Here is a 24093-nt window from a genome sequence, read left to right as displayed (position 1 = left end):
ATAGCAGACTGGAAGCAATGGGAAAAGGCACTGGGAAATAGCAGAGCGGGTCATGCAAAACAAAACAAAAAAAAAAACACAAACAAATAAATAAGGAAAGGAAATGAAGGAGGAGACATCTATGCAAACAGAACAGGACCCTGGTCTCAGTAATAAAACGGGAAGAGTTATTGAAACTGACAAAGGCTAGACTGTGTGAGGTAACTTCCAAGATACACTTTATTCTCCAAGATTCTGTACTCTCACTGCTGTTCCTACCAACCTCCCAGACAATTGTTAAAAGTGAACTTTAAGAGCCAGCCTTAGGCACACATGATTTCAGTGGCACCTACAAGTCCTCTGAACTTCTAGCAGTTTCTCAAATTTGAATAAAGTATTTAACTTTGTAAAGGGTTAGAAATGGTCCCAGTACTGTCTCCCCAAGTGTTTACTTAATCAATTTTTATTATAATATTTTAATACTTAAGTATATACATAAAACTAAGTATAAACTGTTCATGCTCAAAGCACTTGTAAAATCAAAATAAAATTTTAAATTAAATATAAAACTAATAAACTTCAAATTAACTTTAATTGAATATGATGAACAATACTGTTTTGTTCAACTAAATCTTCGCTCACTTTGGGAACACGGTACTGAAAGGAAACAGCTACAGCTCTTTTAAATTTGACATTTCTCTATTACCTTGTATTTGTGAAGAATGAATTCTCCTAGAAATTCTCTTTATTCAAACTACTGCAAAACTTTGTTTTTGCCACAATGTTATTTGGCTTTCACTCTACATACATAAATACAAAGTCTATACCTGCTCTTTTCTCATTAGGGCATGACAATTACAGTAGTATTAATACTATTTGGTGCCAACCCAATTGTAAATTGAAATAAAGCTGGGTTCTGACACTGAATGGTCACAGGTGGAAGTCCAGATGATCCAGAATAAAGTTATCATTCTTTTTTTAGACTATTACTGAAACAAACAAACAAAAAATTTGAAAGTCCTTACAGAGAACTCAAAGTCTACCTCCTCCCCATTTAATAGAAAACAATGCTGATCACTTCACAATTAGAAATAAAAACTAATTAAAGAGCAAATGTAATCAAGTAATAAATTGCTCTTATATGAAAAGAGAGAAAACACAGCTAGCTCACAGGAAGAGAGATAAGAGATGGGGAGTCTAGGCATCCTGTGTTTCTAGCTAGTTCTAGCTCCTTCCTAATACATGACTACATTCTGCCTTTGGGTTCCCTGAGAAACCTCCCACATTCCTATCATAATCTTTTTCGCTCATGTTGATTTTTTTCCTGAGGGAAACTGGTTAACACAAGTTATATGAAGAACGGGAGAAAACAAGTAGAGGAAGAGAAAAATGAGCCTTCTGCCCCTACATGAGAATCTCAGTAACAAGAGAGCTTAATTTTGAATATAATATCCACAAAATATCATCAAGTTTTAGGGTTAACAAAACCCTAATGGGTGAAGTGTCAAACTTTAATGTTTAAGGTACTTTAACTTTCTGAATCACTAAAATATTCACAAAGTTTACAGAAACAAATGGTGGAACAGAGATGAAATAATTTAATATCATTTTCACTAAGTAAGCAGAATACTCAGATTCTCCAAAATAAAATGGAACAAAAAGGAAACCCCCCTCCCCACTTATCTTCTAATGGGGATTACTTACCAATTCTTGTAACCTAAGAAATCCAGGCAAAAGATTAATTTCCATATCTCTTAGATATTCTGCTTTATCTAGAACCTTAAACAATAAATACAGTGTCAAAACTAATTCACAAAGCTCTTTACAAACATCTACATAATATACAGCATAGTTCAAGACCTGCACTTTTCAAGTTATAAAGAAAAATTGTAACTCTGAATAAATTTTTTAAAATTATATACATATATATTTTTATTGAGATTGTTCACATACCATACAACTATCCAAATATCCAAAGTGCACAATCAATTGCCCAGGATACCATCATACAGCTGTGCATCCATCATCATAATTAATTTTTTTTTCAATGTTTAGAACATTTTCATTACTCCAGAAAAGAAATAAAGACAAAAAAAAAAAGGAAACTCAAATCCTCCCAGACCCTTAACCACCACCCTTTCCATTATTGAGTCATAGTTTTGGTATAGTGCATTTGTTACTGTTGATGAAAGAATGTTAAAATACTACTAACTATAGTATATTGTTTGCAATAGGTATACATTTTTTTCCTACATGCCTCTCTATTATTAACTTCTAGTCATAGTGTCATACATTTGTTCTAGTTCATGAAAGGGCTTTCAAATATTTGTGAGGTTAATCACAGACATTGTCCACCACAAGATTCACTGTTTAATACATTCCCATCTTTTAACCTCCGACTTTCCTTCTGGTGACATACGTGACTCTAAGCTTACTGTTTCTACCACCTTCACACACCTTTCAGCATTGTTAGTTATTATCACAACATGCTACTATCACCTCTGTCCACTTCCAAACGTTTAAGTTCACCCTAGTTGAACATTCTGCTCATAATAAGAAAACACTCCCCCTTCTTTAGCCTCATTCTATATCCTGGTAATTTATATTTCATGTCTATGAGTTTACATATTATAATTAGTTCAGATCAATGAGATCCTATAATATTTGCCTTTATGTGTTTGTCTTATTTCACTCAGTATAGTGTCCTCAAGTATTCTTCATCAACCCCTTTCTTTTAAGACGGTTTTGTTCACACACCATACAACCCATCCTAAGTAAACAATTGTTGGTTCCCTGTATAGTCACGTATTTCTGTATTCAGCACCATCGCCACTATCTATATAAGGACATCTCCATTTCTTCCCCAAAGAGGAGGAAGAGTCAAAGAAGACAGAGACACAAAGGAAAAAGAAAAGAGAAAGAGAGAGAGAAATAACACAACAACAACAACAAAAAAAACATAACAGCTAGAAAGCAACGAAAGGAAAGATAGTATTAACCTAAAGTAGAATAAAGAGTCACACAACATCACCAATGCCAGGAGTCACATATCCTTCCCCTATCCTCCCCCCATCTCCCATATGCACTTAGCTTTGGTACATTGCCTTTGTTATATTAAAGGAAGCATAATACAATGTGTCTGTTAATTATATTCTCTAGTTTGCATTGATTGTATTTTCCCCCCAATCCCACCCTATTTTTAACACCTTGCAATGCTGACATTCATTTATTCTACCTCGTGTAAAAACATATTTGTACCTTTCATTACAATCATTGAGCACCCTAGGTTTCCCTGAGTTATACAGTCCCAGTCTTTATCCTTTGTCTTGTGTTCTGGTGTCCCACATGGTCCCAATCTTCCTCTTTCAACCATACTCACAGTCATCTTTGTTCAGTGTACTTACATTGCTGTGCTACTATCTCCCCAAATTGTTTTCCAAACCTCTCACTCCTGTCTTTTTCCTTTCTGTCTGCAGTGCTTTCTTTAGTGTTTCCTGTAGAGCAGTTATCTTGTTCACAAACTCTGTCATTGTCTGTTTGTCTGAGAATATTTTAAGCTGTCCCTCATATTTGAAGGACAGTTTTGCTGGATATAGGATTCTTGGCTGGTGGTTTTTCTCTTTCAGTATCTTAAATATATCACCCCACTTCCTTCTCGCCTCCATGGTTTCTATTGAAAAATCCACACATAGTCTTATCAAGCTTCCTTTGTATGTGATGGATGGCTTTTCTCTTGCTGCTTTCAGGATTCTCTCTTTATCTTTGGCGTTTGATAATCTGATTATTAAGTGTCTTGGTGTGGGCCTATTCAGATTTATTTTGTTTGGCATATGCTGTGCTTCTTGGATCTGTAATTTTATGTCTTTCATAAGAGATGGGAAATTTTCATTGATTATTTCCTCTATTATTGCTTCTGCCCCTTTTCCCTTCTCTTCTCCTTTGGGGACACCAATGACATATACATTCCTAACTTTCGTTTTGTCCTTAAGTTCCCGGAGACGTTGCTCATATTTTTCCATTCTTTTCTCTATCTGTTCTTTAGCATGTAGGCTTTCAGGAGCCTTGTTCTCCAGTTCCTGAGTGTTTTCTTCTGCCTCTTGAGATCTGCTGCTGTATGTTTCCATTGTGTCTTTCATCTCTTGTGTTGTGCCTTTCATTTCCATGGATTCTGCCAGTTGGTTTCTCAAACTTTCATTTCTACCTTATGTAAGCCCAGTGTTTTCATTATATGGTCCATCTCTTTTGCCATATCCTCTCTAAACTTTTTGAATTGACTTAGTATTAGCTGTTTAAGTTCCTGTATGTCTGCTGAAGTGTAAGTCTGCTCCTTTGACTGGGCCATAACTTCGTTTCTCTTAGTGTAGGTTGTAGAGTTCTGTTATCTAGGCATGGTTTCCTTGGTTACCCCAATCAGGTTTTCCCAGATCAAAACGGGCTCTGGTCCCAGAAGGAAGAACTATTCAGTATCCGGTTTCCCTGAAGGTGTCTTAGTAAATTGGTACACCCTGTGAGGCCTCAGGTCACTGTGCTTTTCTGCCCAGCAGGTGGCGCCTGTCAGCCTGTAACTCCAGACTGGTGAAAGAAGGTGTGGCCCGTGGCGGTTTTCCCCCAGGCTCTGGGGTCTGTTTCTGAATGGAATGCAGGTAGTAGAGCTGGGCCCCACCCCTTTCCTCTTAGGGAAGTTAGACTCCCCCTAGGGAGAGGTCATTAGCATTTCAATGGTCTCTCTTTGCCTGTGTTATCTCCACCCTTGCCTGGGTCAGAGCACTGGGAACTGAAAATGGCTGAGGCTTTCTCCACTGAGCTGAAACAGGGACAGAAAGCCCCCTTCAGGGCCAGTCCGTGGCCACCCTCTGGCTCTCCAAGGTCAGTCTTCACCCAAAGCCTCTGTCTGCTTGTTGGGGATTCGTATCAAGCAGCTCACACTTGTTAATTAAAACCCCAGTTGGAGCTCAGCCGTGCTATATTCACTCACTCAGAGAGAGCCGCTCTCTGGCTCCATGAAGCTTTGCAGCTCAGGCCATGGGGGAATGCAGCTCCCGGCTTGGATCCGCAGTTTTTACTTACAGATTTTATGCTGCTTTCTTGGGCATTCCTCCCAATTCAGGTTGGTGTATGATGAGTGGACGGTCATGTTTGTCCCCTCACCGTTATTCCAGATTATTTATTAGATGTTCCTCGTTGCTTATTAGTTGTTCCAGGGGGACTAACTAGCTTCCACTCCTCTCTATGCCACCATCTTAGCCCTACTCCTGAATTAATGTTTAAGTGCTATTTACATTTGTAGAAAGGCATTTCAAATAAGTCAAATACATAAGTAGGAAAAAAAAAAGCTTTCTATGTATAACACCTTTTAATCCAAATTTCTAAATAGCAAATAAGTCATAACTACATTTAAAAAGTTTATTTTACAGGTGTATTACCAAACAGATTATAGTGTAACAGATACCTGATAAGCAAATGTCTTTAAGGATATAAGAACTGTGTACATCTTTTATACCATTTGATAAAAAGTAAATGTTCATCATGTACCAAAAATTATAAGGTTTTCTGGCCCAAGAAAGAGAGGTGGAAGAAAAACTTTTCTTGTCTGAACTTTGTAACTGCATGGCAAACTACTATTAAACTCCCAAAGTAACAAATGAGTTGCAGTTTTTTGTCTTTAAATGTTTGATCAGTAGCATTATGAATTCATTGATTCTAGCACATTTAATGTGATTCTACCCATTGAATTCATTATTCTTTTTGAGGGTCAAATTGTCCCATATTTGGCCACTGAGAGCCCTTTCAAACTGGCTCCTATGTCCTGACAGAGTAAAAGCAATAGCAGGTTAAACTAGAAGTGCCTTAGCACAAGTCAAGGTAATAGTGCCAAACTGTACTAATAATCATTGTATTCTTCACCACTATGCACTTGCATTAAAAAAACAAAACAAAACAAAACAAAACTAGACTTACGCTTCTGGGAAGATGGAATAAATGTACTTTTCCCTATTCTTTCCACTAACAAAAACTAAAAACACTGAATATTTATATTTTTAAAAAAATATAAGACTCTGAAAGTGGAGAGACGAAGGCAGACTAGCTAGAGACATTAGGAACCAAGGAATGACTAAAGTGGTGAGCTGCCTCTTTTTGCAGCATATATTGCAGATGTGGAGCTGAAGAAGCTAATAATGAAGAAAGGCAAAGGTAGCAGCCAAAAATGTCCCAACAAAAGTCTGCTATCTCTAGCAAAGGACTACGAAAGCAGCAGCCTAGCAAGCCCGCCACTCCCCTCCACCAAAAAAAAAAAAAATCTTTTAGACATACCCTCTCTATTCCAGGTAAACACCACAGAAAAAGCTGTGGCCCCACTCCCACTTGCAAAGAACAAGTAGGCAGCCTAAACTTCCACCCTCATGAGGCTTAAGACAAACCACCACCATAACCACTCCTCACCGCTTCATGGTGTCAGAAAAGCCCAAGCAGAAAGCTGGGATTGGCTAGTAATAAGGTCCTGTCAACTCAGTATTAGTGGAGACCACTCCCAAGACACCTAGAGTTACACCTCCACCCAGCAAAAATGAGATACACTTCTCCCTGCCTGCTGGAACGGTATCATAGGAGGCTTAGTGGAGATTCAAAACTTTCACCTTTATCCAGCGATGAGGTCATATCTACAGTGCTGTCAGTGCAGGACACAAGAGAACTCTCACTACCCACCCAGCAGTTATAAGGAGCCCCTACCACCTCAGAAATCAATGGAGATCAAGAGAGGAATCTGTACCTCTACCTCCACCTGGCAATAAAGAAGTGGCTCCCCAGTCCCCCACCCCAACTGCTGCTTTCCTCTGATAGAACAATATCAGGAAAAAGCAGCTAAAACAGAAGGTCTGAATAAGACCCAGAGTCTCATAACATAATACAAAATGCCAGGTTTCAATTGAGAATCACTTGTTACACCAAAAACCAGGAAGATCTCAAACTGAATATAAAAAGAAAAAGAACGGATGCCAACACCAACACAACAGTCATTAGAATAACATGACAAAGATTTTTAAAGCAGTTATAATAAAAACGCTTCAAAAATAAATTACAGACACACTTGAAACAAATGAAAACATAGAAAGCCTCAGCATGGAAAAAGAAAGTTTCAGTGAAGAAATCGGAGACATAAAGAAGAATCAAATGGAAATTTTAGGACTGAAATATATAAAAAGTGAATGAAATAATGAGTTCAGTGGTTGTGCTCATAAGCCGAATGGAAAGCGTCAGCAAACTAGAAGACAGGACAGAAATTATACAATCTGAACAAGAGAGAGAAAATATACTGAAAAAAAGAAATGGACAGATTCTCAGAGAACTAAGGTACTATAACAAAAGATCTAAAATTCATGTCATCAAAATCTTGGGTAAGAGGAGAAAGAGTGAGGGGATAAAAAAAGGACTCAAAGAAGTAATACCTGAAAACTTCCCAAATTTGGCAAAAGACATAAACCCACAGAGTGAAGAAGCTATGCAAACCCTAAACAGGATAAATGCAAAGAAATTCATGCCAAGACATATCATAACCTCTATCCATTAAGCACAAATTAAAATATCTTGAAGGTAGTCAGTGAAAAATGACATCTTCCCTACAAGGGAAAAACAATTAGAATGACAGCAGACTTCTCATCCAAAACCATGGAGGCCATAAGGAAGCAGTACAACATGTTTCAAGCATTGGAAAGAAAACTCTCAACCCCAACTTATGCACAGCAAAAATATCCTTCAGAGATAAAGGGGAAAACAAAATTTTCTCAGATAAAGAAAATGCAGGAGAATCTGTTGCCAGCAGACCAACCCTAAAAAAAAAGTAGCTAGTGTACTCTAAGCACAAAGGAAACAATAAAAGAAGGAACTTTGAAATATCAGGAAAGAATGCAGTGAGGAAAAATACAGGTAAATACAAGTCTTCCTTCTCTCGAGTTTTCTATGTTACATTTAACAAACGCAGCAAAACTTGTGACACTGCCTATGGGGTTCTATATGTACGTACAAGAAATACTTAAGGCAATTACATTATAAATAGGGAAAGATAAAAGGATGAAAAGAGAAGTTGGGTTTCCATAATTCATCTGATCTGGTAAAATGATGACACCAGTAGTCTGTGAGAAGTTATACATATATATGATACCTAAAACAGCACCAAAAAAGCTATAAGAGATACACTAAAAGCACTATAGATAAATCAAAATGGAATTCTAAAAAAAAAAAATGTTCAAATATCTCATATGAAGGCAGGAAAAAGAAAACAAAGAAACAAAAAACATAAAACACAAAAAACAAAAAGTAAAAAGGCAGGCTTAAGACCTAACATATCAATAATTACATGAAATATAAATGGTCTATATACCAATTAAAAGATTTAGCAGGGTAGATTAAAAAGCATGGCATGGCTATATGAGGTTGATAAGAAACAACACCAAATATAACAATACAGGCAGGTTGAAAGTAAAAGGGTAGGAAAAGATATGCCATGTAAGCCTTAATGAAAGGAAAGCAGAGTGGTTATATAAATATCGAATAAAGCAGACTTCAGAGTAAAGAAAATTACCAAAGACAGAGAGGGACAAGAGTAAAGAAAATTACCAAAGACAGAGAGGGACATTATTTAACGACAAAAAGGGTCAATCTGCCAAGAACACATAACAATCCTAAATGTATGGGGCATGAAACAACAAAGCTACAAAATATGTAAAGCAAAACCAACAGAATTCAGAGAAATAGATAAATCCACAATTATAGTTGGAAACTACAACACCCTCTTTCAACAATTAACAAAACTAGACAAAAAAAAAAAATCAGCAAGAATACAGAACTCAACAGCACCATCAACTAACAATATCTAATCAATACTTACAGAAAATCCACCCAAAAAGAGCATAATACACATTCTTTTCAAGTGCCAATGGAATATATATCAAGAAAGACCACATCCTGGGCAACAAACCTCCACAAATTCAAAAGAATTAAAATCATGAGTTCCCCAACCACAATGGAATCCAACTATAAATCAATAAAAGAAAGACAACAGGAAACTCTCCAAACCTGTGTATATTAGTTTCCTAGGGCTACCAGAACAAATTAGCACAAACCTGTGGCTTACAACAACAGAAGTTTATTTTCTCTGTGTTCTAGAGGCCAGAAGTCAATCAACGAGTTAGTGGGTTTGGTTGTTTCTGGAGGTTCTGAGGGAGTATTCAATCCTTGCATCTCATGTAGCTTCTGGCAATGCCAGCAATCCTTAGCATTCCTTGGCTTGAGACATATCACTCCAATCTCTAACTCTGTCTTCACATGGCTCTCCCTGTTTCTCTCTATGTCTCTCTCCTGTTCTGTCTCTTATAAGGACACTCACCATCGGATTTAGGGCCACCCTACTCTAGAATGACCTCATCTCAAAATGTACCTTAATTACATTTACAAAGATCCTTATTCCAAATAAGATCACATTCTGAGATTTCAGGTGAATACATATTTTGGGGGACCACTATTCAATCCACTACAACTTGGAAACTATAAACACACTTCTGAACAATTCACCCATCAAAGAGTAAGTCTTGAAAGAATTTTTTAAAAAGACATTGAACTGAATGAAAATGAAAATAGAGCACATTAAAATCTGAAGCACACAGCTAAAGCAGTGCTGAGACATGGAAATTTTACAGCACTAAAAGAAGACATTAGAAAAAAGGAAAAGTCTCAAATCAGTAACTTAAGTTCCCACTTCAAGAACCTAGGAAAAAAAAAAAAGCAAATAAACACAAGGCAAGAAAAAGGAAAGAAATAATAAAGATTAAGAGCAGAAATCAATAAAACTGAAAAGAGAAAAACAATAAAGAAAAGTCAATGAAACAAAGTGCTGGACCTTTAAAAAGATCAATAAAATTAATAAACCTCTAGCAAGATTGACAATGTATAATAGAGAAACTACCAGTATCAGGAACAAACTAGGGGACATCACTAATGACTGCAGACATCAAAAGGATAATAATACTTCAAACAACTCTATACACATAAATTTGACAACTAAGATTCCTTGAAAAGCACAAACAACCACATAATTTACAAAATATTAAACAATAATCTGAGTAGCCCTATAGCTACTCAGGAAATTGAACTGAGAATTTAAAAACTCTCAAAAAATAAATTTCCAGGTCCAGATGGCTTCACTGGAGGATTCCACCAAACCTTTAAAGAAGAGTTGACTCTGATTCTACACAATCTTTTCCAGAAAACAGAGGAGGGAACACACTTCAATTCACTTTATGAAGCTATCATTATCCTGATACAAAACCAGACAAAGAGTATACAAGAAAGGAAGAAAGGAAAGAAGACAGGAAGGAAGAAAGAAAGAGGAAGGAAGGAAGGAAGGAAGAAGGAGGGAGGGAGGGAGGGAGGGGAAGGAGGGGAGGGGAGGAAGGGAAGAAAAAAGGAGGCAAACAAAAAAACAAACTACAGGTCAATATCCCTCATGAATACACACACAAAAATCCTTAATACAATATTAGCAAATAGAATTCAGAAATATATAAAAAGAACTATACACTATGACCAAGGAGAGTTATTCCGGGCATGCAAGGCTAGTTCAATATTCAAAAAAATCAGTCAATGTAATCCACTACATTAACAGGCAAAAGAAGAAAAATCAGATGATCATATTAATTGATGCAGAAAAAGCATATGACAAAATCCAACCCATACATGATAAAACTCTCAAAAATCTAGGAATAGAGGGGAACTTCCTCAACTTCCAAAAGCTAGAATTATACTTAATGGTGAATCACTGCATGCTTTCCCCAAAAGATGGGGAGGAAGGCAAAGATGTCCACTGTCAACACTCTCATTCAACATAGTCTTGGAAGTTCTATCCAGTGCAATAAGGCAAGAAAAGAAAATAAAAGCCATACAGATTGGAAAAGAAGAAAGAAACCTGTTCCTATTTGCAGACGACATGATTATTTTCATGGAAAAATCCAAGAAATCTACAAAAGAACTCCTAGAATAAAAGTGAGTTTAGCAAAGCCACAGTATACAAAACAAACATACAGAAATAAACTGTATTCCTATATACAAGCAATAAATTGGGGGACACTGAAATTAAAAATACAAAACCATTTATATAATCACTCAAAAATGAAATATTTATTAGGTGTAAAACTACATAATGCTGATAAAAGTTATCAAAGAAGTGTTAAATAATTGGAGAGACATACTTTGCAAACACATTAGGAGACAACCTAGTAAAGATGTCAATTCTCCCCAACTCCTATCAAATTCTCTGCAAGATTTTTTGTAGATACAGACAAGATTATTCTAAAATTTATATGGATAGGCAAAGAAACTAGAATAGCTAAACCAAAATTCAAAAAGAATAAAGTGGGAACAATCATTCTACTCAATTTAAAGACTTATAACATAGGTAACAATAATGAAGATAGAAACTTGGATCAATTAAACAGAACAGAGAACCCAGAAATAGACCCACACAAATACTCCCAACTGATTTCTGACAAAGGAGTAAAAGCAATTCAGTGGATCAAGGCAGCCTTTTCAATAAATGGTACTGGAGCAATTGAAAATCATGAGCAAAAAAAATGAACCTCAATCTATGTTTCACATCTATACAAAAATTAACTCAAAATAGATCACGGACTTAAAGTTAAAACATAAAACTAAAGAACTTTTAGGGAAAAAAATAGCAGAAAATCTTCAGGATCTAGGGCTAGGCAAAGAGTTTCTAGACTTGGCACTAAAAGCCCAATCCATGAAAATAAATAAATAAATAAATAAATAGGACATCATCACTATTAAAAACTTTTGCTTTGTGAAAGACCCAATTTAATAGAGTGGAAAAAAAAAACAAGCTACAGAATGGGAAAAGATATTTGCAAACTACATATCCAACAAAGGACCATTATCCAGAATATATGGAGAATTCTCAAAATTCAAAATGCAAACAATCCAATTAAAGCATGAGCAAAAGACAAAGAAATACTTGACAAAGAATATATACAGATGGCAAATAAGTACATGAAAAGCTAGATGTTCAATATCATTAGCCATTAGAGAAATGCAATTTCAAAATCACAGTAGGATACACATCTGTCAGAGTGACAGAAATAAAAAATTCTGATAACAAAAGCTGGTGAGGAGGCAGAGAAACTGGATTACTCATACTTTGTTGGTGGGAATATAAAATGGCACAGCATTCTGAAAAATAGTCTGGAAGTTTCTTTAAAAATGAAACACAAAACTACCACATGAACCACCATACACCCCCTTAGGTATATCCCAGATTAAAAAAACTTAGGTTCACACAAAAACCTTGAGCTTGACAGTCTCCAAAAACTTAAAAAGACTTCTGAGCAGCTTGGTGATGTTATTAACAAATGTGATTTTTTTCATTTTGTATAATGAATAAGCAAATTAATAGTTTTAAAATTTCTTAGTTTTAATTTCTTATAGCGTAAGTATTGGGTAATAGATATAACCCACATAAACAAAAATTCTCTGGGGTCCTTGTGATGGTTGCTGGGTTCATGTGTCAACTTGACCAGGTGATGGTACCCAGCTGTCTGGTCAAGCAAGCACTGGCTTAATCTACCGCAAAGACATTTCACGGTCTTAAATCATCAGTAAGTTGATTGCATCTATGGCTGATTATATCTACAATCAACTAAGGGGACTGTCTTCTACAATGAGACATTTAATCCAATCAGTTGAAGTCTTTAAAAGGAGAGGTGATGAATTCAATAGTCAGAAGAGAGAATTTCCATCACTACTTGAGCCAGCCAGTCTTTCCTGGGGATTTCATCAAAAACCTTCTTCAGAGTTGCCAGCTTCCAGCCTGCCCTACGGAATTTGGACTTGTGCATCCCCACAGCTGCATGAGGCACTTTTATAAAATCTCATATTTACAGATATCTCCTGTTGGTTGTTTCCCTAGAGAAACCTAATACAGACCTCAATATTTTTTGAGAGTTTAAAGGGGACCTGAAACCACAAAATTTTAGGACCAGTGTCCCAGACCATTCTGCCAGTTCTCCTATCTGCACACCCTCCATACTTTTGATTTCAGGCACCCACTCTCCTACCACCACCTTCTAAGTTTACAGTTCACTCTCTCTAATACCTCTACACCTCTACACCAATAATCCTTTGACCTCCACCAGGACCAACATCTGGTGAAAAGAACCCAACCACCTTTACACTCTTTTGATGTCCTCAATTCCCTCCTTACTCTACTTGGAGTCCATGCTTCATCATATTATTTAATCCCTTGCATCCACCCTCAATTCATTTGTCTCTCTCATAACTGCCTTGCATGCCACTAACCCTGGTAAAAGCCAACTATTCATCTACTTTGTCTATCACACAACTGAACATAACTGAAAAATAACACTTATCCATGCTAAATCACATTAAATTCATGACAACTAACCTCAAATAGGCCCTCAGAACTGCCTGACAATCCTACCATATTTACCTGGTCCATTCACTCTCTTATTCTCCTAGAAGACCATTTCTAACTTCTCTCCCCTCAAAGCTACATCTCCTTCTTAATTCTCTCAGCTGATGATCTTGGTTGCTTTTTCATTGAGAAAATAGAAGCAATAAAGAGAAGATCCACATGGTCCCACCCATACTCTGCCTTCCCTCAGATGAATTGCCAATGTTCCTATATAAGGTCAACCTCTCTCACTTTTGCAAGGACATCATACTAGTAATTCTCCCCTTTCTTTTCTGCATCATCAATTCATTCTTCACTATTAGATCAAATTTTCTCTCACATAACTAGTCACAATAGCCACCCGACCACCCCAATTCCCATAATCAACATGCTTTTGGAGTAATCCTCCTAAGGCAGAATCTGTTGCTCTATCTTCAACACCTCTCCCATGCCTAAGGAATGAAATACAATGCTTTAGCATAGTTTTCAAGACCCTTCATGATATGGCCTCAACCTACCTTTCTAGACTTCTTTTTCTCCCTTCATACTTTATAAACCACTAAAACGGGACTATGTGGCAATCCCTGGACTCCATTCCCACCTCCCATGCTTTTGCTTACATTATTACAAATTATGTATTAAGTATTATTACAAATGTAATTATAAATTATTACATTATTTCCTCCATCAGAAATCCTCTTCTTCTGTGTCTTCCTATAAAACCCTAATCATTCTTTTAGTTCTATCTCAAATGCTATCATCTCAGGAAGCTGTTTCAGAGGCACCTCAGTTAGTACTTTGCATTTTGCAGCTATCAATTATCACCTTATATATGTAGTCACATATGAGTATGTGTCATAACTCCTCTACTAAATTGAAGCTCTCTTTGGATAAGGAATACATCTAATACATTTTTGCATCCCAACCCCTTGATTCAAAACAAAATATAGAGAAACTGAGTTAATGAACAGCTCAGTTTTCCAATAAGGCATGTTATATTCAAATTAAATGACTTACAATATATACAGTCTGCTCCTTGAGACTTTCAACTTTGGTTACTTGTATAAACAGGCGAACAAAATCATTAAAGGTATCACAAGTTATTTCAGTAGAACATTCATCCTCTGAAGAACTAAGATGATTCAACTTGTTTAAGATTTGTTCCAAAAGCAGCCTTAAGGTAAAACATTCAACACAATTCACAAAGACATGTGGAAGCTGAAAAATAAAACCAAAAAAAGCGTAAGTAGAGAAATGAACACATGTATACAATAAAGGCTGTGCTGGATATTATTCATTTGTCCTTCCAGATCTACACCCCACTATTCTCTAACCTGCTGTTCATCCCAAGAGGTTGGCCACTACAGACTCCATCACCCAGAGTCTCTTACTTTCTTGCTACCATTGGATTCAGCCAATTGAAGGGAAACCAGCAGGCGACTGAAGGACAAAGAGGTTGGATATTTATTTCCTTGACTCCCCCATGTAGCCCAGGTTTTGCAGTGGCTACATGCTTCTACAAAAGGCCACAGCTCCAGGGAGGCAGCTCCTGTTCTACATCTCTTGCTGGGTTCTGGTAACAGCTCCTTCCCATGACCCTTTCAGGTCTAGGGTTGGTAAAGGTTTCCTACTGTTGTTAGTTCCTTGGTGCTTCACCATCCTTATTGGTGTAATTCTTCCTCAACCTTTGTAAAATAGTCCTTTCAATAAACTCACTTCAATCATCCCTTTGAATTTGCCATTCATTTCCTCCAGGGACTCTAACCCAAACTTGTATTTTCCTCTAAAGAATTTTTAAAAAAGAAATCCAAGTATATTTGAATGCTGAAATTCTTAGTGGGAATTTTAGATTTATAATTTTAATATCTTTGATGGATGAACAAACCTACATCAAGAAAGGAATTGTAACTGTCAGAAACTATAGTAATCCACTGATTATGAGAAATAGTATTTCATTTAGAGAACTATCAAAATGGAGGTAATCCCAGAAATATCAAGGAAACAAAAGACTTGCTCTAGAGCATGATCTGTTTTCCTCAAAGTAAAATCATAAAAGCAATACTGATCATTCAGAGAAAGGTAACTTATGACATTTGACACAAATAACGGAACCTATCGCTATTTTTTAGTGATAAAATCTCACCCAATATGGAGGCTTCTCTCTCTCTCTCTTTCATAGTGTAAGTAGGGCTATATTTTATTTACTTAGGCACAGATTTACCAGCATTTACTGACCCTCTCTCACCTCCATTCCTTTATGAATTAGAGTCTACAGGGTCTCTATTATAATAAGTATCTTGTTTACTGATTTGTGCTATCTATGACCTTTAATGCCAGCATATTCTAAGTGTCAGGGGTGTATCACAAGTGTACCTGTACCAGAAGTAGTACTAACTGTCAATGCTGATCAAGAAGCATCAAAAATTATGTGTTAAAAAATGGAATACAGCCATTAAATATGGAACTTCCTTATTGGATTTTCATTTATTCAGCATATATCCTTTGGAAGTTTCACACAGAGGGTCCTCAAATGCAAATGCCTGGGCCAGGCCTTGGACATTCTGATTCTGAAGTCTGATATGGAGCCTAGACATCTGTGTTTTTAAAATGCACAGCTGTTTGGGGATCAAAGCTGAAATCCACAACTTGATATGTGCCAAGCACTATGCTTAGTGCTGAGGACGATCTCAAAGAACTTACAATCTAGATCCAGGGAAAGACAAACACAAAGTCACAGCTGAGTGTACCAAATATTATATTAGAATTAAGCGCAGGATATTGAGCTTACACAATGAAGGAGCAACTAACACAGCTTTGGGAAATCAGGAAAGGCTTCCCAGAGTGCAAGTAGAAGAAATCCTGACAAAGTAACTAGGTATTTGCCAAGAGTAGTGTAGTAGAAGAGGAGCAAGTAAGCCCAGGAAAGTCATTACAAACAGAGGGTGCAGTATAACAAGGCTTGGAAATAAGAGAGCAGAAACTGTAAGCAGTCAATGCATGTTCACAGCTCGAGCCTAGGACTGGGGTTAGCAAATTATAGCATATGGGCCTGTTTTTGTAAATAAAGTTTTACTGGAACACCGTCAGGCCCATTTGTTTATATATTGCCTATGGCTGTTTTCCCACTACAATGGCAGAATTGAGTGGTTGCCACAAAGACCTTATAGCCCACAAGCCTTAAGAAAAAGTTTGCCAACCCCTGCCTTAAGATATGAAAGAGAGAGTGGCAATAACTGTTAATAATAACAGCTAATCTTCACTGAGTGCTTACTATATACCAAGTACTGTAGTAGGTACCTTTCATGTACTCAGTCCTTTAATTCTCACAATCCCAAATGCTGTCACTATTAACCCTGCTACGGAGATGGGGAAAGCACTAAGTGGTGAACAAGAATTTGAGTCTGCCAGTGTCTTCAACCCAGATTCTTATTAACCATTATTTTACGAATTCAGCTCATCAATGATCTGACATATCAGGCAAAGCATTTGAACATTTTCCTGAAGATCTTAAGTAAGATCTGCATAAGCTGGCTGAGGAAGAGATTGCCGTTAGGAGACTATAACAGAAATACAAGAAAGAAACAATGGTAAATGAAATTGAGGTAGCAGCAATGACTATAACTAAAGGTAGATAGAGTCAAAACTTTAAGAATCAACAGAATGTGTTTACTAGTTTGATTTACTGGATGAGTGAGGAAGACGGCAAAGTTAAGAAAGCGCAAGGTTGAACAACTGTATGAATAGTGAACGGAGAACCAAGACAGAAAATATAGGAAGAAGGGCAGGGTAAAAATGATGAGTTCAGGTTTGGATCTGTGGAAATTCAGACGTATGAATATCAATATTACAGATGAAACAATGAAAAGGAAACATTTTAATATTACGTGGCATTTTTTCTAAACTATTATCATCAGCCAGTGAAAGTTAAGAGAGAAGGAAATGTGACACAACTTTAAAAATAACAAATATCTAGATTCATGTTATCTAATGCCTTTTGAGGCTTAGAATCTCTGGAGACATTCAAACAAAAGTTGGTCAGAAATGTTTTATGTAGAAGATTATCCTTCAGAGGACTGGAGTAGATAAACTCCTGGATCCCTTCCCCTTCTTGGAGTCTATGAATAAAAATCAACTAACACTGGATTTGGAGTTATTCTTACCTCTAAAGTTTTCAACAAAGTTTGTGTTACATAAGTCTTTCCACTGGCTGTATGTCCATAAATAAAAATGGATGGGAAGCTGTAGTGATGTCTCTAGGGGAGAAAAGACAAATATCAGTATGCACATACAAAACAGAAAATAAACTGAATAGTCATCAAAAAGTAAAATTCGCAATCCAAATTATTTCACCAGTGAGCATATAGGTTAATCACCATACTTTGAACTTACATGAAATCAACACTATGAACTTTATGTTATGTAATTAAAATATTTGTAAAATTACATTTTACATATTATTATATGCTATACATTACCATAGATTATATATTTACACTTTTTATTATTGCACAGGTTTACATGTACAAAGTCTTATATTTTCAAATTTTATGAGTTTTAAGGGATTTTTCAAGGATAATTTTGACCATAGTCCATTTTTATCTTTTCTTAATCCTTTTTTTAAAGAATCTAATCCTGTCGTTTCACTGTGACATTTTAATGCTTTCACTATACATTTTAATGCTTTGAAACTAAGTATACGTAATCACTGTGTTAGAAAGAATTTGAAGAGTCCTCCGTTCTTAGGAAAATGTGCAGAATACTTTTGAATTATGTATACAGTACTCATTCACCCTGGCCTAAATTTATACAATTCATCAAATAAAACAACAATAAAATCTGCGCAGCATATGCTTCACCTTTAAAGAGACATTCACAACCATCCTTCAGGAAAATTTTCCAAGCTACATTAAATATCTCCTTTTCTGGAATCCTGCCAAGCTTGTCTGCATCCATTATGTCATGCTTAATATTTTCTTATAACACCTTTTCTGTCGTCACCCAGAATTACATTTAACTCTTGCACTGTTATTTAACCTTGCACCTTCCTGAAAGCATAAACTCTAATAAGCCAAGATCTGGTACAGCACCTGACACAGAGAAGATGCTCAGTAAATATTTATATGTTGAAAAATAAATAAATCTTGCTCAGAAACACAAATCCATTTTATAGTTTTGTTCTAGTTCTTTGTATCTCTTTGTGATACACCACTAAATCAATACTAGTCATCCTTATTTGCTAGTATTCTTTTTCCAAAGGAGCACTCCTGGTTTGAGTGACCTGGGTTTATCAACTCCAGAGAAGGAATGCATAGAACATAACCAAGAAAATATTTCAGTGATACTATGGGTAACTACAATTGAAAGCATTATAACTAGAAAACTGTCTGAGGATGCAGTCATTAACCTTTTAGTTCCCTGACTAATGTGCCCCTTTAGGAGGAGAGAGACACTTTCCACTAATACCCTCAAAGCCACCTCAGACTGATAGCTACCATTTCTAGTTGAATGGAAGGTCTTTAAAGATCAAACCAGAACACTGGGGTGGGATTAATGAGTATGACCCTACACTCATTTATTTTACCTGCAGATCAGATTTAAAGCCCACTCTAAGTCTGATTAATGAATCTGAAACAAAAGGCCCACCAAAAGTTTAAATTATTGAATGCCACCTCCTGCCTACGGAAAGGACTCCCTAGCTGTGCTCATCCAGACAAGACACTTAACCTCTCTCAGCATCATCTCAGCTATCAGTGGAAGACGGAAGTCTAGACTAGACCGACCTCTGCAGGCCTTTAAAAATTCTGGGAAAGCCCCTGGATTTTTAAACTGGAACCACTGCTCTGGCACTCACTCTTCTTTAATAAAACAAACAAACAAACCCTCTGTATACTTTACTTACACCAACTCCCTCAATGAAACATATGAACTTACATTTGAATCAATAACTCTGCAAACACACTTGTTATTTGAAATCCTGTTCTGTAGGGATAACAAGCAACTTCTAGTAGCTGTTTTGAGCTAAGTCCATTATCAAAAGAATGGAATGTGTAAAAGAACAAGTCCTGCAGTGTAGGCCTGTCCTTCCTGGGCAGTTTTCTTTTCAAGGGACCAATCATAAGTTACTTTATGTGTAAGCATGGGGTAGACCTACGACACCACACATCTCAATGCAAAAGATGCCCCTCAACCCACAAACGAAAAAAGAAAAATGAAACATATTGCAAGATCACGGAAATCTTTGCCTCCAGGGTTTGGAAAAGAAAAGACATTTTGACCACAATACCTCTCCAAACAGGGACTGCAATGTGGTAACTTGGGACTCGCGACACAGCACCACGTTTTCCAAGTGCGGCATTCTAGCGGACCCAGCCGGAGTGGGCAGTGTGGCTCTGGCCGGATCCGCACCAGAAGCAAGTCTCACATCCGCCTTGCAGTCCGCGCTCCCGCCGGAAATCGGAACCGCTAAGCCGCGGGAGGGGTCGGCGCAGCCATGCGTCTGAGTGACGTCAGCACGTACGTGGAGCGCCGCGGCAGTTCTTGACCTCTTCGGTAGGCGCTGCTTGGCTTTCTGGGAGCTTCTCAGCGGAGGGGCTTTGCGATGGGCAAAAGAGAGGGGGCTGGAAGGAACTAAGGGGACCCTGTGGGCTCCCAAGGACTCGTGATCACTTTCATTCCGTTTTCCCGCTTGGAGGCTTTAGAAAAGTTTCCCAGGGAAGGCAACCTGGAAGCTGAGTCGTTAAAAATAAGGGTTCACCTGTGAGACCAAAAAAGAAATGCTAAGCAAATAATAATAACAACAACAAGGGACAAATATATGTTATGCTAAGAGGATTGTACCTTATGTAGGCCACAAAGAGCCAATGAAGAGTTTTAATCAGAAAAGAAAATGATGACTCTTGACTTTTAGAAAGATCCCCTTGGATACAGCACAGAGAATGGAATCAATTTCTGGTTAAAGAGACTATTGCAAGTTTCCAAACAATAATGATAATAGCCTGAACTACAGCAATGGAAATAGACATGAGAAGGAATGGAAATTAAGGTTTATTTGTGTAATATGTGACAGGCACTGTGCTAGATAGATATGTCATCCCTTTAAACTTTTAACAGTATTATAATAGAGATATTATTCTTGTTTTGTAAATAGAAAAACTAGCTTAAGTGATTTATCCTATGTCTCACAGACTTAAAACACAGGTTTGGATGCTCCAAAACCCATAATCTTTCCATTAGAGTCTACTGGGAAGGGGCTAAATCTGAGAGATTTAGAAGTACAATCCACAGGACTCTAGCTGCTTAGAAGAGAAAGAAAGAGGGGTCACTGAGAATACCGTTTAATTTTTCTTTTAAATAAACTTCTTATTTTGAAATGATTTAAAACTTACAAGAGAGTTGCAAAATCAATACAAAACCTATGCCAAGAACTCCAACATATTCCCCACCCACATCCGCCGACTTTTAACATTTTCCCACATTTGCTATACCATTCTACCTATCTTTCTATCTATTCGTGTATTTTCTAAATGAACACTTGAGTATGGGTTGTATACATCATGTTCCTTGAACTCTTAATTCTTCGTGTACTTTTCCAAAAAACTAGCATATTCACTTCTATAACCACCTTAAATACATACAGTTATCAAGTTCAACAAATTTGACATTGATATAAATCTTATAGTCTATTCCCATTTTTCCATATGTCCCAATAGTGTTTTTTGGGGGCATTTTATCCTAGATTATTAGATCCAGGATCATGTATTGCATTCAGTTGTTATTGTTTCTTTGGTCTTCCTCTTTCTTTTTGTTAAATTGTGGAAACATATTTACAAAATGAACTTTCCCATCCCAGCCATTCCCAAGCCTACAATTCAGTTGGATTAATCACATTCACAATGTTGTGTTATCCTCACCACTATCCATTTCCAGTATGTATAATTTATACGTCACTCCAAACAGAAACCCTGCTCAATTATACGTTAACTCCCCATTTTCCCTCCTCACCCACCCCCCTACATTGTAGTCTACTGTCTCTCTATGAATTTGCATATTCTAGCTATTTCATGTATGTGGAATCACATAATATCTGGCCCTTTATTTCTGGCTTATTTCACTCAGCATGTTTATCCCTTGTAGTAGCATGTATTAACTTCCTTTTTAGGACTGAATAATATTCCCCTGGCTATATATACCACATTTTGTTTGTCCATTCATATGCTGATGGATGTTTGGCTTGCTTCCACCTTTTGGCTACTGTGAATAATGCTGTTAAGAACATTGGGGTACAAATATCTGCTTGCTTCCAATTCTTTGGGGGTATATACCTAGAAGTGGGATTGCCAGGTCATATAGTAGTTCTATATTTAACTTTTTAAGGACCCACCAAATGTTTTCCACAGTGGCTGCACGCACCCTCTTACATTCTTACCAACAATGAACTAAGGTTCCTATTTCTCCACATCCTCACCAGCACTTGTAATTTTCAGGTTTTTTAAATAGCCATTCTAATGGGTGTGAGGTGGTGTCTCATTCTGGTTTTGATTTGCATTTCCTAATGGCTAATATTGAGCATCTTTTCTTGTGCTCATTGGCCATTTGTATATCTTCTTTGGAGAAATGTACATTCAAGTCCTTTGCCCATTTTTAAATTGAGTTGTTTATCTTTTTTTTTGTTGAGTTGTAGGGGTTCTTTATATATTCTGGATATTAAGCCCTTATCGAATAAATGGTTTCTCCCTTTCTGTTGGCTCTCTTTTCACTTTTTTGGTAATGTTGTTTGATGCACAAAAATTTTTAATTTTGATGAAATCCAGTGTATCTATTTTTTTTCTTTTATTGCTCTTGCTTTTGGTGTGAAGTCTAAGAATCCATTGCCTAATACATGGTCCCGAAGATTTTTTCCCTGTGTTTTCTACTAAGAGTTTTATAGTTTTTGCTCTTATATATAGGTGGTGGATCCATTGTGAGTTAGTTCTTGTATATGGTATGAGATAAGAGTCCACTTTCATTCTTTTGCATGTGGATATCCAGTTTTCCTAGCACCACTGTTGAAGACATCTAGGTTTCTGACTTAGGTGATTTTAGGTTTGCCAGTAATTAAATGAAGAATAAAGGAGAAAGAGCAAGTAACTGATTTATCTTTATGGAACAAGAAATGAACAAAATAAGTTTTTCATATTAAATTTCAGTTGTCTGCAGGATAACCAGGTAAAGAAGACCAGTAAAAATGGCATCTGGAACTCAAGAGAGAGTTGCCTGGGGAAGGAGATATGGGAGTCATGAGCATGTAGATAGTTGAGCCAGACCCCTAGATGAGATTACCCATGGAAGATATACTTTATGTTTGTTACATATGAAGCCTGCAAATAATCGTCACACACACAAAAAAAGAATGTTATCTGCAGTAGTGTTTGGTGTTCAATTATTGTTAAAATTGTTTTTCCACAGAAAGAATGTATCATTAAGAAGCATCCAATAGTAAGATAGTTGTTGGCCTGCTGTATTAACTCCCAAGTTTTAATTGAAGTAAAAGTCAGAAATATCTACAGTCACAAATAGATTGCTCATCAGAGTTAATTTTATAAATTGCCAAAAATTTTGGCAATAATATGGCCCTACTTTTAAGAATATTAAGTACAGTAATGTGAGAATGGTTCCCTATAGAAAAGAAAAAGTGAGCACATTACAAGCCATGAATTATAATAGTTATAAACTAGGGATGTTTGAAAGAGTCCTGAAAATTTCCAATTCTATAAATATGTAAATAAGGAGCAAAGTAAGTATAGCATGTATCTGTTAAGAGCCTTTAACCATACTTTTTGGTCTTTTAAGCTAAAATACTGAAGAAACAAACAATATGAAACAGGAAAATTTATTTTGCAAAACAAAGCTCATAGAACTTATTTATGGCTGTTTAAGAGCTAAAAAAAAGGAAATACAGTCTACTCTTGTTATTCATGGTAAAATAGTCTATAATGTTACTGTGAACACTGAATTAGCAAATACTTAACAATTGCTCCCAGGGGAAATATAGGGTTAGGTTCCTGTGAGCTTCTCTATGCCTCCATAAAGCACGTTATAAACTTCTTGCTTTTAGGAACACTGGACGGCACTTCAGCAGTACACTTGAGAGCCATTTGTGTTAGTGAAATCACCAACAAAAAGCATAAAAATGTGAAACATGACACTAAATATACTGCAAAAAGGGCACTTGTTTATAGTATGAGAGCTGAAATAAGATGGTAGACTGTCACTTTGACCTCAGTTAGGAATGTGCACCAGGAAATTAAAATTTTTTACTCTCTGCACATATCCACCAGTGATTGTGAGAATGCCACAATTACTAATTTGAGGGTTACAAATAAATTTTAGCAAGTAGGTGAATTCACAAATACCAAATCCATGAATAATAAGCATAAACTATAAATGAAGCTAACTTTACTATATTTATTTTTAGTTCTATCAACATTACCCCTGTGCTCTTTTAATCTTTGATTACTTACCCTCTGAGTTAATAACAAACAAACATAGAAGGTTTATTCTCAAAATATTGGGTGATAAAGAGTGCTTTCAGCTTAATTGTTTTTAAATGACATTTTGAAAGTCTGATACACACTGTGATGTCCTAGTATCCCAGGACT

At 36.6% G+C, this 24093-nt stretch overlaps 1 protein-coding gene across 1 annotated transcript in view; it reads right to left on the bottom strand.

The window, feature by feature from the left end:
* The window catches only part of ORC5 (origin recognition complex subunit 5), a 92339-nt gene extending 72447 nt beyond the window's left edge, over positions 1–19892 (bottom strand). Inside the window, exons 1-4 of the mRNA XM_037836465.1 lie at positions 19740–19892; positions 17617–17709; positions 14474–14674; positions 1684–1758 (exon numbers count right to left, since the gene is read on the bottom strand). Coding sequence (XP_037692393.1) covers positions 1684–1758; positions 14474–14674; positions 17617–17709; positions 19740–19811 — 441 coding nt within the window. The 5' untranslated portion in view covers positions 19812–19892. The remainder of the gene's footprint in view (positions 1–1683; positions 1759–14473; positions 14675–17616; positions 17710–19739) is intronic.
* Between the last annotated feature and the right edge of the window lie 4201 nt (positions 19893–24093).

Source organism: Choloepus didactylus, chromosome 5 (genome assembly GCF_015220235.1).
Source record: "Choloepus didactylus isolate mChoDid1 chromosome 5, mChoDid1.pri, whole genome shotgun sequence".
In the NCBI taxonomy this organism is placed as follows: domain Eukaryota; kingdom Metazoa; phylum Chordata; class Mammalia; order Pilosa; family Megalonychidae; genus Choloepus; species Choloepus didactylus.
This window is presented reverse-complemented; position numbering and strand designations above follow the sequence as displayed.